This window comes from Thunnus maccoyii, chromosome 20, assembly GCF_910596095.1.
Source record: "Thunnus maccoyii chromosome 20, fThuMac1.1, whole genome shotgun sequence".
NCBI lineage: Eukaryota > Metazoa > Chordata > Actinopteri > Scombriformes > Scombridae > Thunnus > Thunnus maccoyii.
In genome coordinates, this window is record NC_056552.1 from 16035633 (window position 1) to 16052516 (window position 16884).

At 37.7% G+C, this 16884-nt stretch overlaps 1 protein-coding gene across 4 annotated transcripts; it reads right to left on the reverse strand.

Moving 5' to 3' along the window:
- Window positions 1–909: 909 nt before the first annotated feature.
- Window positions 910–4730, reverse strand: LOC121886907 (carbonic anhydrase 4-like). 4 transcript variants are annotated; one of them, XM_042397311.1, is made up of 10 exons: window positions 4665–4730; window positions 4156–4228; window positions 4024–4050; window positions 3765–3935; window positions 3290–3438; window positions 3104–3199; window positions 2499–2577; window positions 2228–2391; window positions 2002–2104; window positions 910–1106 (listed from the first exon to the last, which is right to left on the reverse strand). In XM_042397311.1, the coding sequence occupies exons 1-10, from the start codon at window positions 4713–4715 to the stop codon at window positions 1045–1047; spliced, it is 975 nt and encodes a 324-aa protein (XP_042253245.1). In that variant the 5' UTR covers window positions 4716–4730; the 3' UTR covers window positions 910–1044. The 4 variants fall into 4 exon arrangements, with proteins under 4 accessions (XP_042253245.1, XP_042253244.1, XP_042253246.1 ...); XM_042397310.1 differs by having other exon boundaries at window positions 910–2104; XM_042397312.1 differs by lacking the exon at window positions 4665–4730 and adding an exon at window positions 4373–4640 and having other exon boundaries at window positions 910–2104.
- Between the last annotated feature and the right edge of the window lie 12154 nt (window positions 4731–16884).

Genomic DNA, 16884 nt, shown 5'->3' on the forward strand with positions numbered 1-16884 from the left:
CCCCTCCTGGGCTTTGACATGCTTATCTCAGTGACAACAAGTCTTTTATATAGTGGAAGTAAAGCACAATGATAAGAATGTCTGATTGTCGTTTAGCCAGATGAACTAGTGTGCATTTTTCCTCATTCTTGCTTCACATGTTGGTTCAGACTCTCTTCAGATGGCTCAATATGACAACCATCAACTCTGATAACTCAAAATCAAAATCAGATTACATGTAAAGCCTGTTTAATCACGTGTTATATCATGTAAAATTAAGTCCTTAGTAAATAAAGAAGACTGATGCACAGGTGCATACTCTACCTTGATTTATGCAAACCTCTCCAAAAGGCCTTCATCTTTTCTTTTTAACTTGGAACACTTCATTAATAATACATCTAGTTAACCATTGAATCTATAATGCATAGCACATTCAAGATATACAAGGAAGTTTGCACAGGAATATTTATTCAGTTCCTGAAGTGGAAAATATTTCAGTACAGTGTAAATGGGACAGTTTATCTGCCTAGGTCAAACGATTGTGCTTGGCAAAAGCGCAATGAGGAACAATTGCATCCTGACAGGCACCAAGTATAAAAAAGCAAAGCAGCTTGGAATTAAATGAGCTTTGAAATAAAGTACGCCACTATGATAAGTATAGCAGGCTTTTATGTAATCTAATGTTTTGTCAACTATAATAGTAAGCACTCAAAAGCCAGGTTTCAAGTGTCCATCTCAGGTTGAGTACAAGTGCAACAATAGAGATTAAATTTGATGCTCTTATACTGTGCCATTCTTAAAAGAAATAGGTAACAGTAGTTTTTTTTGTTTGTTTGTTTTTTGAAATACATTTTACAACATTCCTTTATAACATGTTTTAAGTGCATTTGTTCCACATTATTGAAGTAAAACCAGGACTGCAGAAGAAAGTAATTGACAAATAATTTTAATTTACAGACATTTAACAAGATCAACAGTTCACAGTTCTGTTTCATGTGCAAATAGTGTAACACAGGACTAAACTGATAAATAATGGTGTTCATTCGATTGAGTGACAATCCTTCACTACACCAACTGCAAGAGGTAGCACAAGTTCCATTTTGAGTGTCCAGCTTGGCAATGAGTATCTGCACCGATGTACACGTCAGGGAATGAGCACAAATAAAAGCTAATCAGGTACTATACAATCTAAAAATACAAAAATATAACATTACCATATTCTGCAACAACTATTGGTAGAAACTCTTCAGACAGGTACATGCCAACATTAAGGCAGATTTTAATGTAACTAAACACTGTCACACTGAGATTATTGCTGGATGGATTTCTAAACTAGTGTTGCTACAAGTGATCAGTAAACCTAGTGCAAAGTACATCACCTTCTTCCAGGCACCTCAACCCAAAGACATGAGCTGTGCCTGAATTGTTCATACTACCAACAAAAGGCAAAATTCTAGTTAGTATGCAAATAGTGCAAGCATACGCATAAACATGGATAAAAATCTGATTATGGATAAATATTTCTTTATAACTTATCACACCCCTGAAAACAATATGATTGATATTAGAGCAGAGGCAGCCATCATTATGATTAATATGCATTTTAAGCATGTCATGATATGATGTTAATATATAGAGAGAGAGAGCTACATTGGGAGCAGCAAAGTTCTTATGGTGTTGAGGCTCAGTTTTGCAACATGTGAAAAGACTGATGTAATACACTGTGCATACTGAACTGAAGGCACTAATGACATGTAGTATTCAGCGCATACAGGTACATTTGATCATTAATAATTTGGAGATGGCTAAAGTCATATAAATCATGTGGAAAAGGCGATGAATGATGGTGGTGAAAAAAGTGTATTCCCATTACTAAACAGATTAATCTGCACCATAAGTTGCTGAGATACCACAACAATGCTTTTTTCCCCCCTTTGTGGCTCTAACCTCTCACCAGTGCAAGGCTCAGGGCAATCAGCCCTAGAGAGTAGCAGGTTGTGGAAGCCTGTGACGTAGACGTACCCTGTGTTCTGACTGGCTGGGCTGGCTGGATGTTTCTGTAGACATTTATCATAAGAGGTGATGTGCTGTTGGAGACGTGCGGTGTTGTGCTGAAGAGGTCAATCTGGAGATGAGACATTGAGCCAGTTAGCTGCATGAAGCAATGTTAAAGCATTTGTGCCCACTATACTGGCCATTTTAGTTAATATGAAAAAATATACTTTAAGACATTGCCAGAAAAACTCACCAAATCTTTGCTGACTTTGATTGTATCCTTAAACACTGTCCAGACCACAGCTTCATTGCAAGTTGGGGTTGTCAAGGAGCCAAGGTAACGATAATACTTGGTGCGATCCACTCCAACCAGGAGATCATCCAGTGAAATTCCAGATGCAATTGTAGCAGTCTGGCCTGAGAACAGAAACACAACCTATGAAGGACTGTAGCTGACACACTATAGTGATTCCAAAACATTACGTCAAATTCTCTGCTAGAAAACATGTAAAACATCGTCTCACCGCTTTCTGTGATGTTGGCCAGGTAGGAGGTCAGTGTGCGCCAGCTTTCAGGTTGTCCAGTTGCATCACCTGCCATTTCCTAAAAAGTGTGCACATTGTTTCATTAGACTTTAATAAATAGGAGTATTCTTTATTCAAAATGTGTTAACAACCCTTTAGCTCCCTTTAGCTTTTTTACCTTTAGACTAATTTGTACTTGTAGAGAAGGAGATTAGCATTGGGTTACCCTATGATTACAGAATGCCTAGAGAAAGAAAATTGAAGACGATACTAAGGGATCTTCAAAAAGCAGCTAAAGGCAGCAAGGGAGAAGATGAGATAAAAGGTATGTTTGCATTAGCAATGACCAGCAATGTCCAAGCTATGCTTATGTCCTTTAAAGAAAATATGGACACAGTCTCAGTCAAAACAGAGGTGTTATTTTCCTTATCACCCTATAAAATGTTAATCTTAATTGGGGATGTAGCTTTTTTTTTTTTTTTTTTAAAACAAAAATGAATCATTGTTCTTTGCTAATCAGGTGCCCTTTATGTATTTTTTCACCCCTGCCCCTCAGACAGCCCGAGTCTACCACTGTTGTGACATTTAAATGCATAAATTCTAACCTCAATGAAGAAACCAAGAGCAGCAAGTCCTGTTGAGTCCGCAATGGCTTGAGTCGTGTTCCCATGATAGGATGACTTGCTGTTAACAATGTGCAGCTGTGGGAGTGAAGTAAAAGCATTTTAATATGGATTTACTGAAGAAACACCCCATTCATAGCTCAACGTAAAACAAACTGTGTACTATACCTCCATGGGATATCGCTTCCCATTCACAGTGTGCTCGGAACCGGGAAAAGCGCTGCCATTACCCCAGTGCAAGTGGAACTGCAGGCTGTCATAGGCCTCGGTCAGGGCTCCTCCTGAGATCCCAACACCGCTTCCTAAGGCAACTTTGACTGAAAGAGGGTAAAAAATAAATTAAAAAAAACCACTTGTCACTTTTTACCCTGCAAGTCACTTGCAAGGTAAAACATAAAAACTAAAGTTCCATTATGATCACTTTGTGTTTAAAAAAAAACAAAACAAAAAACAAAAAAAACACAAAAAGTACATTCCTGACAACACCCCTGACCTAAAAAAAAAAAAAAAAAAAAAAAAAAAAAGGGAAACCTAATTCTATTGTAATGAGAAGGTAAATCCTACCTGCAAGGCTGCATAAGATATAGGCTAACAGAAGCGTCTAGCGCAATTTGAGAAGGTTCTACCCACACCCACTACTCACTTGTCTTGCCGGTGTTTTCGATCTTTTTTAGGGCGGAGGTGCTGCTGTAATTATTAAAGGTGAATGCAACCAGGCTGGAGTCAGGTTCGGCAGATGATGAGACGATGTTAATGGGCGACTGTCGAGTGCCGTTGCAATAATTAGCAGCAATGACTGGCCAGGTAGTGTCATCTATAAACAGAAACAAGATGAGTATCTGCAGAGGAGCAGCAGTGACAAGGATGTAGGCTGTTAGAGATAGGAGGGTTAGGATACTCACTGCAGCTTGGCTGATCATAACACCAGGCTGGAGAAGGAAATGAGATAAGTGATTCATTTATTTATATAGAGACGCATTGTTTGCTGTAAAAGTCACTAAATCCAAGATAACGCAAAGATGAATAATACCTACCGATAGCGTCTGAGGCGCAGTGGACACTGGGCACAAGAGCGCACACAGCAAACGCAACTATAAGCCAGTTCATCTAAAATTAAAGAAAGAAGAAAAACTCACCGTTTGTTCACCAAAAACAAACAACCATCAATATTAAATGCCGGGCAAGAGAATGCACCTGCAGCCATCCAAATGAATGAATGAGAGAGTGAATTCATCAGTTTACTAGACGTACATTTTTTTCTAGTGGATTCCAATTTGACTCATTGAAAGCGGCACTGAACAGTTAGGTTGCGCAAGAAAGCGGTGCACACTTAAATGTCAACTTATAAACATAAATTGTTTTTTGTTTTTTTTTAAATGAAATACTAGGCTTACATCTAATACTAAATTTCACAATGTTACACTCTAAAAACGACTAATCCTCTCAATTAAAAAATAATAATACAGGGTCCCTTTCAGTTAATTAAAGCAAGACTTTTCTGCTGCAGCTGAATTCAATTGTCCTGAGCAGCTGAGTGTCTTACCTTTGACGCACCTGTCCTCCTCTCTGTCGGGTAACAGCTGTGCAGCCTCATCCTCCCTCTTTTTATTGGCTCAGCACACCCAGCAGCGGGACTGAAACCGCCTCTATGTGGCATTTGGGTAGATTTTATTTCCCCGCAAGAATTCTCTTGGGCTGATGAGCAGAGATCAGTGTTTTTGATAATTTGTTCAGACTTTTTTGAAAGACATTCCAGACAAACAGTTATGTCTGGATTCCTACCATTTAATGTTGATTGATAGGAAGTATAAATATGCCTGTACAAGTTTTTTTTTTTTAATGAATTACAATTAAGTTTGTAGACTATTTAAAAATAAGATAAACATTTAGCAGCCTTTAAATTTGAAGCTTTTGTCACAAATATAAATGTTTACATCCTCTCAAAAAGTGTCTTTAATTTTAAAAACAAATCTGTAGATTATGTATTTCCACATCCACATAATGCAGGCTATTGTTGCTTTATTTACAAGGAGGAAAAAACATTTTGTAAGAAGAATGAGGGGAAAAATGGAAATTCAAAATCTTTTTTTGGCACCAGGAAATATGGCTGCGTTCGACTTGGTTGGTCATGTAAAACACATTCATAGTTCCTGGTGCCAAAAAAAATCTGCTAACAGTGCTGTATGTTTTGGCATGTAAGGTACATTTAATTCCTGGTTATTTCCAGAGAAGAGGTGGTTCCATTGTTCCAGACCTGTTTTTCTGTTCTCTGTCTGATGTGAATATGCATAGACATCAGACGATAGTTCTGCAAATTACATTTACATGAGCAAATTTTGTTTACATGAACCTGTTTTTTTTTTTTGTTTTTTTTGCAACGTGTTCATGAAAAGTGGTCCTAATATTTTGCCACTTAATTAGGAAGGTGACTAAAAAATTAAGCTCTCAAAACTAGATTTTGATATAGATCCTGACAGGGTCACAAAATTAGCTAATAATGCAGGACTCACCTTAGGGACTTTGCTTTATAAGAACAATCTCGGTATGAAAGGATAGGTTTTTCAAGTTTATTTTAAAACAAAACTGACATGCCCATACATTGGAAGGGATATTGGTTGCTGTTATTGTTTCCTCTGTGCACACTGTCCCGCAAAGAGATCCCTTCCTAAAACCATTTTAATGTAAGTGATGTGGAACAAAATCCACAGTCCTTGTTCTATGTAAAAATCAATTATTAAGTTCATCTGAAGCGAATATGAGGCCCCAGCGGTCTGAAATAGACATGGGCATCTTCCAAACCTACAGTCTCTTCAGTGAGTAAATTAACAGACATGTACATGCTGCTTTTTGTCCTCACCAAAAAGCAGCATCTGTCATTTGTTTAAATGCTTAAAATGCTTAAATTGACAAGCAACCTCTTGCAGATAATGACTGTTCTGTGTCAGTAGCAAAGGTTAAAGTGGGTTGATGTGTTCCATTGCACAGTTTCTTAAGAAGGAGGTTGGGGTGGATGACTGGGCTACAAAGAATGCGATATCATTGTTTCAAATGATTACATAAATGTACATACATACAGACAGGCAGGTAGATAGATGGCTAGATTGATAGACAGCAGACAGGCAGAGACAGATAGATCTGAGGCAGATATTCTGTATATTTTTCTTTAAAACCAGTTTCACTGGCTGTGTAATTACATGTCAAAATTTTCTTTGTTTCCAACACATTTCTTAGTGAGCCTACAATAACATAAAAATTATACTAGACTTAATGTACCAGCTCCATCCAGTGATGTTTATATAAAGGCTTACTGACTACACTGCTTTCAAGAATCCCATTGATCTGACAGGTCCTCGTTGAGAAGCAAAAGAAAAAAGTAGTAACTAAAAGCATTTTTCTTCTTCTACTTCTACGGATCGTCAACCACCAGGTATACTATATGTAAGTATGTCTGAGTTGGAAAAATGTGTTGTGTGTGTGTGTTACAGTAAATGTGATTTATTGTCCCTCTTATTGTATATAGTGTCATGTTAGATAAAGTTTCCAGTCACCTGTTTTCCTCAGAAATATTAGTCATGCCTTCTTTAATTGTGAGCAATAGAAACTGTCTCAACGAATCAGTCAAGTAATTAAAAGAGCACTCCCCAGATTTAGCAACACACTCTTATAACATTGTCAGAAAAACGATGGACAATGCAGTCACACATCATTCCTTGCATTCTTCTTCCAGGTGCTTACGTTACCCACAATGTAACACAACTACGGACAGTTCACTTGGAGATTTGGGTTCAAGCTGTGTCCCTATTCCATACAACACAATAGTTGTATACAGTATGTACTATGTACCAGTTGATATACAAGAACTCAATGTACTCTCTCATGTTGTACTAACAGGAATCAATCAAACTGACTTTGGAAAACTACTGCCAATTAAATTTCCAAAATGACACCAGATTTAATTTTGTTATTGTTGTTTGTTTGTTTGTTTTGTTTATTTTATTTTCTGAGGTGTTCCTGGGGTTGTTTCACCACCATTGACAATTAAGTTACAGTAAATTTTATCCAGCTGTGAGCTACTCCTCAACCTCATTTATGCAATGTAAAGTGGGACAATAGTGTATATCAAGAGCACCCACGCTTTTTTGAGCAGACATACTACAACTACATACTAAAAACCTGCTTAGAATTAAGTAGTATGGAATTGGGACACAACTTAAAGGGGCCTAAACAAACATTATGTTTGTGTAACGGCATGTGAGTGTTATTTACCAAAGTGATGAACCCACAGAGAATTATTACCTGACTCAGCAGTTTCCCTCAGCTCTACGGGCAGTTTTATCTCACACTTTTGGCATTCTTTCACTTTAGTTGAAACCTACTATATTGTGTGTGACTGATAAATTCAAAATGTGTTTCTGAACAGACCAAATGAGGTTCTTGAGGAATTCAAGAGCCTGATCTGGGTGTGCCTTAAGGTTTACTGAAACTTGCACAAATTATGCTAATATGCCTTCCCCCTGTTTTTCCACTTCAGCCTCAGTCAAACCACAAAAAACATCTTTACAACATCATGCTTGCATTCCTTCACCATGCAGTTATATAGTAATCAATACTTCCTGAAAATGCAGCCAAGGCTGTTTGGACGTGGAAGAATCTCACTCTGTCACATTTTACCTTTTGTCAACTTTTTGCCTGCAAAATATCAGCCGGAGTGAGTGTTCTGACATCTTGAGCTGCTCTCTCAGGAAAAATTACCACAGAAGTGGGAGCTTGAGGTGAGGAGGCTCTGTCAGGCAGTCACCTTTATGTTTATGGTTGTTTCCAACCTGACAAAATTAGCTATTAGCTGTTTTCAAAGCCAACTCATGGTACTATATCATTATATGTTGTATATTAGTAGCTTGTTCTTGCTTGATAGAATGATCTACCTCTTTTTTATGCATATGTTCTACTACATTTGATAGATATTTCCCACCAAAGAGAACTGGTCAGTGTTACCTCACTTTAACCCTCTGGAACCTATCGAGTCCACGCCCAGCAATGAGAGACATTTGTCAGTATGACTGCATTTTTTAGCAGATTCTATGTAAGCTAATGCACATTGCTAAAGGGGAGGGTGGGGTGTGTGTGTCACGCCTGAATGTACATTTATTTCATGCATATGAGAGCAATTTCAGCATATGGTAATGTAATAGTGCAATAGTAAGAGTAATGCACATCCCACTCAAGCCATTGAAGCAAGCAAGCAAAGTTTATTTATATAGCACCTTTCATTGACACCAGTCACAAAGTGCTTCGCAATCAAAGAAATGCATCCCCATTATTCAATTATAGGGAGCAAAGTTATGGTTTTGCTACCCCACTTTTTGTCTTTTTAAAAATAAATGTATCAACATACAAACCCTGCAGGTGATTACATCAATGATCATTTTACTATTTTCAGCAACTGACAAAAACAAGTAATAAAAAAATCACACATTTTTGGACCACCCTTTGAGTTGGTTCAGTTGAACCTGTCGCTGATTGTTTGCCACAGCATGCCTTGGCTGTCAGTCACGGTCTGTCAATCCACACAGGAGTCTGACTGTTTACACAGCTAAGAAACATGCCGGCTTAACTGCAATCATTGACTGAAAATAGAACATAGGAAAATATAGGCTAGTGTATGTTGAATGAACCTGCTTGGACCACTGACTCCAGCCAAACTTCAAATTAGCTAAAAGTTGTTGCTGTTGTTGCTGTTGCTGAAATACTTTCCGATTTGTGAGTCAACATTAGCTAACTTTGACAGCCCGCCCACCTAACATTAGCTGGCTGATCAGACAGGATTTGGCTGTGGAGATGAGACGTTTGTGAAGGAGCCGAATCAGAGTCAGCCCTTTTAAGTGTAATGTGGCTATTAACAGGGTTGCTGACTCTCACTTTCCAATTCTCAGGTGCACACTGTATGCTAAACACGCTGTACCACTATCCATTTGCATACAGAGAAGTCTGCACTCCATTAAGACAGAGACAAAGCCAGAGGTGGAAAACCCAACAGCAAAAGCCAGGCCAAGAATCTCTTTTAGCTGACATTTGGGCTTTTAAACTACTGTACTCCTTTTATGCCCTGAAACTAAAGGACCCAAATTGGTGATGTGAAACAACACAAAGGAAAGTCATTTTAAATATTAAAATATTTTTTAAATATTAAACATTGTTATATTATTACAATATAACATTATCTATTATATAGAAGAAAAATAATGTTTACACTGTATGTACCTATAAAAAATATTTTTTTATTGATATTTGTGTCTAACATTTTGTAACAGCAGGAAAGTTATAAGACATTTCTTAGGACATTTTCAGACTATGAACACCCACTTACCCAACACCCACTCAACCCTATATCTCTATGGCTGAATAAGTGAAACAAACAACATTGATAATAATTAGCAGTACAGTACAAAAAGGTAGGTTTATCAGTATACATTCAAAGAGTAAATACAATAAAAGGAATACATAACAATATCAAAAGAAAAAAATAATAATTAAAAAAATAATACATTAAAAAAAATGATCAGAAATAATAAGTTGGGTACATATATTGACAGTGGGCTTTATCTGTTGACATTTACTGTGCGTAATGTGTGATGTGAGAACAGTTCATAGACATTGTCTTTTGTTGATGCAGTGGGCTCCATGTTTTCAGGAACAGGTCTTGGTGTCTTGAGAGTCTGAATATGACTCGTTCATAACCTGCTATGTTGGCCATTAGTTTGATCCAGTGCTCAAATGATGAGGGTGTGACCAATTTCCATTGTCGCACAATAATTCTACACCCTGTAAACATGGCCAGTCGGCACCACAGCTTACTGAAATCACTTCTACTCTATCTATCTACAGTTTTTTAGGGAAAATACCCAACATACATAAGGCTGGGCACATTGAACAGATCATTTATCAAAGATATCATTTTCCCCCATAGATCCTTAACCATGTCACAGTCATATAGCATGTGTACCCTTGTTCTAACGTCTTTATGAAGGCAACATAAATATATCATCTCTTAATTTGAGTCTATCCATTCTGCTTGGGGTCCAGTAGCAATTAATAAGGATCTTATATTTGGTGAACTATGTCTGGACTTCTTGGCAGGGGAATGCCAGCCTGATACACCTTTATTCCATTGTCATTGTTCAATATATTCCCTAATGTCTCTCTCCAGCCCATCAAGTTTAGGTGCACTTGGATCTCTGATGGGGTCATAGAAAACTGATGCACCATAATTTTTAAGGCAGATATGTTGTAATATGGCTTTGAATTTCAGTGACTGGGTCAGGACCAGATCTCAGCACTGAAAGGAGGCAATGCCTGAGCTGGAGATATTTTCAGAAATGTGTATTTGCCAGATTGTAATATTGTTTCAGATATTCAAAGGTAACCATATGATCATCTACATATAGGTCCCTTGGATGCAGGATTCCTGCTCTATCCCACTGAAACAAGCAGAATGGCTTGCTGGCTAGCCTAATATTAGAAAATGTTAACACTGGGTTATGAACTGGCAAAGACCAACTTGTCTGTGTCCTTGCTTCAATCTGAAAGGATTGCAAGCAATGATACCAATCTAACCTAGGAAGGCAGAGTCCCCCACTATCTTTGAACACATTCATTATATTCTTCTAGGAGCTGTGCAGGAAGATAGAGTGGTATCATATAGGCTAGGTTATGTAGTTGACCTTTGGTATTATAATCATTTTTATTAAGTAAGCTCTACCCAATAGCGATGTATTCAGTTTACTCCGGTTATGTAAAAGGGACTCAATATTTCATATAAATTGGAGATTAGCCTGCGTTATTTTCCTAATGTTGTCCATAAGTTTGATGCCCAGGGGATCCATCTGAATGGCCGCCCACTGATTCTCAATGGAAAGTTACCTCAAATGACCTACTACCTTCTGTCTCAAGCCTTGCCCTGGGGACTGAGAGCAACAGCTGGTCTGCAGATCTGAGAGTACAGGCAGGGATTTAAGCAGCTATTCAAAACAAGCAATAACATTTTAAAACCAATACTGAACACCATGGGTAACCAATGCAACAGGTGCAACCAGTGAGGCAAGAATAGGAGAAATGTGCTCATATTTTCGAGTTGTTGTAAGAACCCTAGCTGCAATATTTGGAGGAGGAGGTGGTTGATGGATTTCTGGGGCAGTCCGGCAAATAATTAGTTACAGTAATCTTTCTCCAGTAGACTTGTCTGAACTAACTTCAATGATTTGTTCAGCTAAACCATCAACCTGTCTCTTAGATCCCATCCCAACTAGGCTGCTTAAGGAAGCCTTACCCTTAGTGAGCACTTCTTTACTAGATATGATCAATTTGTCTTTAGTAACAGGCTATGTACCACAGCCCTTTAAAGTAGCTGTAATTAAACCTCTTCTTAAGAAGCCTACTCTTGATTCAGGTGTTTTAGCCAATTATAGACCTATATCTAACCTTCCATTTCTATCTAAGATCCTTGAGAAAGCAGTCTCTAATCAGTTATGTGACTTTCTACATAACAATAGTTTATTTGAGGATTTTCAGTCAGGATTTAGAGCGCATCATAGCACAGAGACAGTCACAAATGAGATATGTGACAGTCACAAAGTCACAAATGACCTCCTAACTGCATCGGACAAAGGATTTGTCTCTATACTTGTCCTGTTAGATCTCAGTGCTGCATTCGACACAATTGACCATCAAATCCTTTTGCAGAGACTGGAACATTTAATTGGCATTAAAGGAACTGCATTAAGCTGATATGCTTCCTTTAGGTAATATTATTAGGAAACACTCCATAAATTTTCATTGTTACGCAGATGACACCCAATTATATTTATCAGTGAAGCCAGATGAACCCAATCAGTTAAACAAACTCCAAACATGCCTTAACGACATAAAGACCTGGATGACCTGCAATTTTCTACTACTAAATTCAGATAAAACTGAAGTTATTGTGCTTGGCCCTAAACACCTTAGAAACACATTATCTAATGATATAGCTACACTGGATGGCATTACCCTGGCCTCCAGCACCACCGTAAGGAATCTGGGAGTTATCTTTGATCAAGATATGTCCTTTAACTCCCACATAAATCAAATTTCAAGGACTGCCTTTTTTCACTTACGTAATATCACAAAAATCAGGCACATCCTGTCCCTAAAAGATGCAGAAAAACTAGTTCACGCATTTGTTACTTCTAGGCTGGATTATTGCAATTCCTTATTATCAGGCTGCCCTAACAAGTCTCTAAAGACTCTCCAGCTGGTCCAGAATGCAGCTGCACGTGTATTGACTAAAACTAGAAAAAGAGACCACATTTCTCCCATTTTAGCTTCACTACATTGGCTTCCTGTAAAATCTAGAATAGAATTTAAAATCCTTCTCCTAACTTACAAAGCCCTTAATGGTCAGGCACCATCATATCTTGAAGAGCTCATAATACCGTATTATCCCACTAGAACACTGCGCTCCCAGTATGCAGGCTTACTGGTGGTCCCTACAGTCTTTAAAAGTAGAATGGGAGGCAGAGCCTTCAGCTATCAGGCTCCTCTTCTATGGAACCATCTACCGGATTCAGTCCGGGGTGCAGACACCCTCTCTATGTTTAAGAGTAGGCTTAAAACTTTCCTTCTTGATAAAGCTTATAGTTAGGGCCGACCAGGCTCGCCTTCGATCAGCCCTTAGTTATGCTGCTATAGGCCTAGACTGCTGGGGGACTTCACATGATGCACTGAGCTCCTCTCTCCTCCTCCTCCTCTCCATCTGTATGCATTCATGTAACATCAATGCATGTCACTAACTTTGCTTCTTCCCCAGAGTTTTTTGTGCTTTCTCATCTCACAGGAAAACCTGAGTCCCGGGCCGAGCCTTCGCGGTCCTCCACAGTCCTGATGGCATCCTTCCCTGTCTATTGATGCTTGTGCTTGTTGTTGTTGTTGTGATTGTTGCTCTCCTGTCCCCCCTCCCCCTTTCCCTCTCTCTTTCTCTCTCTCAACCCAACCGGTCAAAGCAGATGGCCGCCCACCAAGAGCCGGGGTCTGCTTGAAGTTTCTACCCGTTAAAGGGGAGTTTTTCCTTACCGCTGTCGCCAAGTGCTTGCTCATGGGGGAATTGTTGGGTCTCTGTAAATTAAAGAGTACGGTCTTGACCTGCTCTATGTGAAAAGTGCCTTGAGATGACTTCTGTTGTGATATGGCGCTATATAAATAAAAAATTGATTGATTGAATTGATTGATTGATAGATGGCTAAAGTCTGGCTTACACAATCCCTGTGTGCTTTGGGTCCAAACACCATCGCTTCAGTTTTGTCATTGATCAGCATTAGGAAGTTACTGGACATCCAGGTGGTGAGGTGAGGTCTGATGGATTTATGGACAAATAGATTTGTATATTGTCGGCATAAAAATGTGAAGAAAAGAATTAAGAGGGGATCGGATAATATTTTGTGTATTGAGTTGTTTAACCCTGTATGCCAGCAATTTTCCTGCTCTCTCACCCTGTTAGTGTTGTTTAGTGTAAAACAGGCTAAATTCAGCTTTCTTTTGGAGGATACGAGTCATTTCAAATCTCAATATATTCATATTTTTCAAGTTGTTTTGATCTGGTTTTTGAACATATATAATGTAAGATGTGTCAAGTTCTCTAAATTAACCAATTTTTCATGCTCCTTCCTCTTTTGGTATGAGCAATGCCCAGGTCAGAGACAGAGCCTTCGTTATGTAACCAGTATTCTTCTATGACTGATTTTACTAAAGTACATGATGCATCATTTTGTACCAGTGAATTATTGAATTGCCAATGCATCATTTTCTCCTCATTATCTAAACTAGTTATCATTAGATCAACTGGTGCATGATCAGAGAGAACAATATTCCCAATTGAAGCATTCTGGATGTGATTAACAAGGCTCTCGGACACTCATATGGTCAATTCTGGAGTGTAATTGGTGTGGATGGGAAAAGAAATTGAAATTTGTCCGTATGGGGTGAAGAATATGCCAGATGTCTACTAAACTCACCTCAACATAATAACTAGGGTTCCTGCCCCTTTGGTGCTTGGACCCCTAATAAAAATCCAAACAAAACAATAGGGTTCCAACATCGTTGATGCTTGGACCCCTAATGATAAAACACAAGACATGGATCAAAGTGAATAAGAGTGCTTCATATGCTCTTTTGACAACAAAGTGTGCAGTTAATTTAGTTTGTTCCTCCATGTTTTGAGGCAAGTAAAATCAAATCATACTGTTCCCACATTGTTTTCTGTAATTACTGAGTAAGTACAATATATGCTGGCTGTAATATGTAATATGTTTCACTTAATTACAGTGTCATTACAATATATGCAGACTGTAATATAAAGTGTATATTGTACATCTTGTATCATTTAAAAAACAAAATCTGACATCCTTAACTTTGACTTAGAACCTTTATTTAACACACTTCTTATTTCAAAACAAATTTTAAAAAAACCTTGCATAGAAAATAGCATTTCGAAATAGCATTTCGAAAAAAAATTTTCTTGCTTTGCTTCCTCTTTTTGTACTGTTTTCCCTTTCCCTTCCCTTTCACCTCTGATGAGGATGACACGGTCAAGGTTGAGGCGTAGGAGAAGAAACAAACTATTACAAATACCTAATATGGTAGTTTCTTGTTTTGGTTAGTTATTTTAGTTAGAACCTCTTCAAAGGCCTTCATCTTTTCTTTTTAAGTTGGAACATTTCAACAGTAATGTTTCTAGTTAACCACTGAATCTGTGGTTCAGAGCACAGTTCAGATATACAAGGAAGTTTGCACAGGAATATTTATTCAGGTGTAAAACGTAATTCGCTAAGGTCAAACCATTGTGCTTTTATCAAGCACAATGGAGGAACAATTGCATCCTGACAGGGAACAGGTATGAACAAGTAAAGTGACTTTGAATTGCGGTGAAGGGTGATCTTTGAAATAAGGTACACCAATGTGAGTAACAGGCTTTTATGTAATCTAATATTTTGTGAACTAAAGGGTAAGCTCTCAAAAGCCAGGTTTCACATGTCTGGCTAAGGAGTCCAAGTGTAACAATAGAGATTAAATTTGATGCCATAACACAATAATAAATAATAATAATAATAATAATAATAATAATAAAGGAAAAAGATAACTCTGAAATTCATAGCATTCCTTTAAAACATGTTTTAAGTATATTTGTTCCAAATATTAAAGTAAAACCAGGACTATAGAAGAAAATAATTGACACAAAATAATTTTAATTTAGAGACATTTAAAAGATCAAGAGGTCTGTTACTTGTGCAAGTAGTGCAACGCAGGGCTAAAGGTATAAATGTAGTATATATCACTGTGATAAAAAAAAAAAAAGTGGGGTTCATTTCATTGAGTGACACTTCAATCCATTACACCAACTGAAAGAGGTAGCACAGGCTTCATTCTGAGTGTTCAGCTTGGCAATGTGCAAACATTGAATTTACTAACAGCATCTGCACTGATGTACAAGTTAGGGAATGAGCTAAAAATAAAAACTAAGTTTACAAAATAAACATCAAAGAAATGAGGAAACATCGAAAAATTTATTATTTTTTTAATCATTTTTAGGGGAATTTTAGATATATACAGTATCTTTATCCTTTCTGTTGTTGTTGCACTGCTGTGGGCTGGGAAGAACAGCATTTCAGTGCTTCATTTTAAGCACTTTTATACTACTGGTTGTGCAATTATTTATTGTTAGTTAATCATTCCTACCTGACAGTAAAACACATTTAAAGCACATGCTACTGGTTGTGTTTCCAACCTGAGAAAATTAGCTTCCTGTTTTCAAAGCCAATTCATGTTACTATCACATGTAGTCTATTTTAGAAGCTTGTTCTTGCTTGATGGAATGAGCTACATCCTTTTTTATGCATATTTTCTATTACATTATAATCCATAATTAATTAGTTTCCATCTTCATGACATTATAAATCTGTGTAAAGCTTAATATACACTCACCGGCCACTTACTTAGGTACACTTGTGCAATCTAATGCAATCCAATGCAACAGCTCTGCCATAAATTCTACATTTATGAAGCTTCTACAATTTCAGTTTTTGTTGGCATTGTCAGAAAGGTGATAATTCTCCTTTATGTTTATTATTGAGGTCGTAGTGGGTGATGGTGGTGTACTGGAGTGCGTTATATTGAATGGTGTTCCTAATATATTGTCCACTCCATTAACATACATGAGGAGGGCAAAATATTAAGAACACTTTTCCACAAGCCTTCCTGCAAATCTCATGTGATTGTATGGATATTTCCTCTATAATTATTATCTGACTTTTTAGATTTTATTTTCGATTTGATATTGGGCAGATAAAATAAACAACTGTCTGCCACTCAGTGCTGGGCAGGTCGTGTACAGTGGACTTATCAGAGCTTGTTGCCTAAGGGGGTACAGGATGGTAGCTGGGACTGAAGTATACTCTCTGTATGCAGGAACTGTAAAATCAAAAACAATGAGCTGAAAGTGGTGGAACTGTTGAGTTGGGTGGTAATTCTGTGTTATAAGTCCTAAGCAAACAAGGGTGGGGTGGGTCTTGTCACAGATTTTGTCCTAGTGGATTTACATGTGATTATATTCTTACATGTGTTTGGATTTCAATGTATTTTCCCATGGTGCAGCTTCCTGAGTAGCCTGTTAGGGCCTCTTAGTGACAGGAGTCTTTTTATGACCTCTTACACAGTTTAGGCTGATCCTGATTATT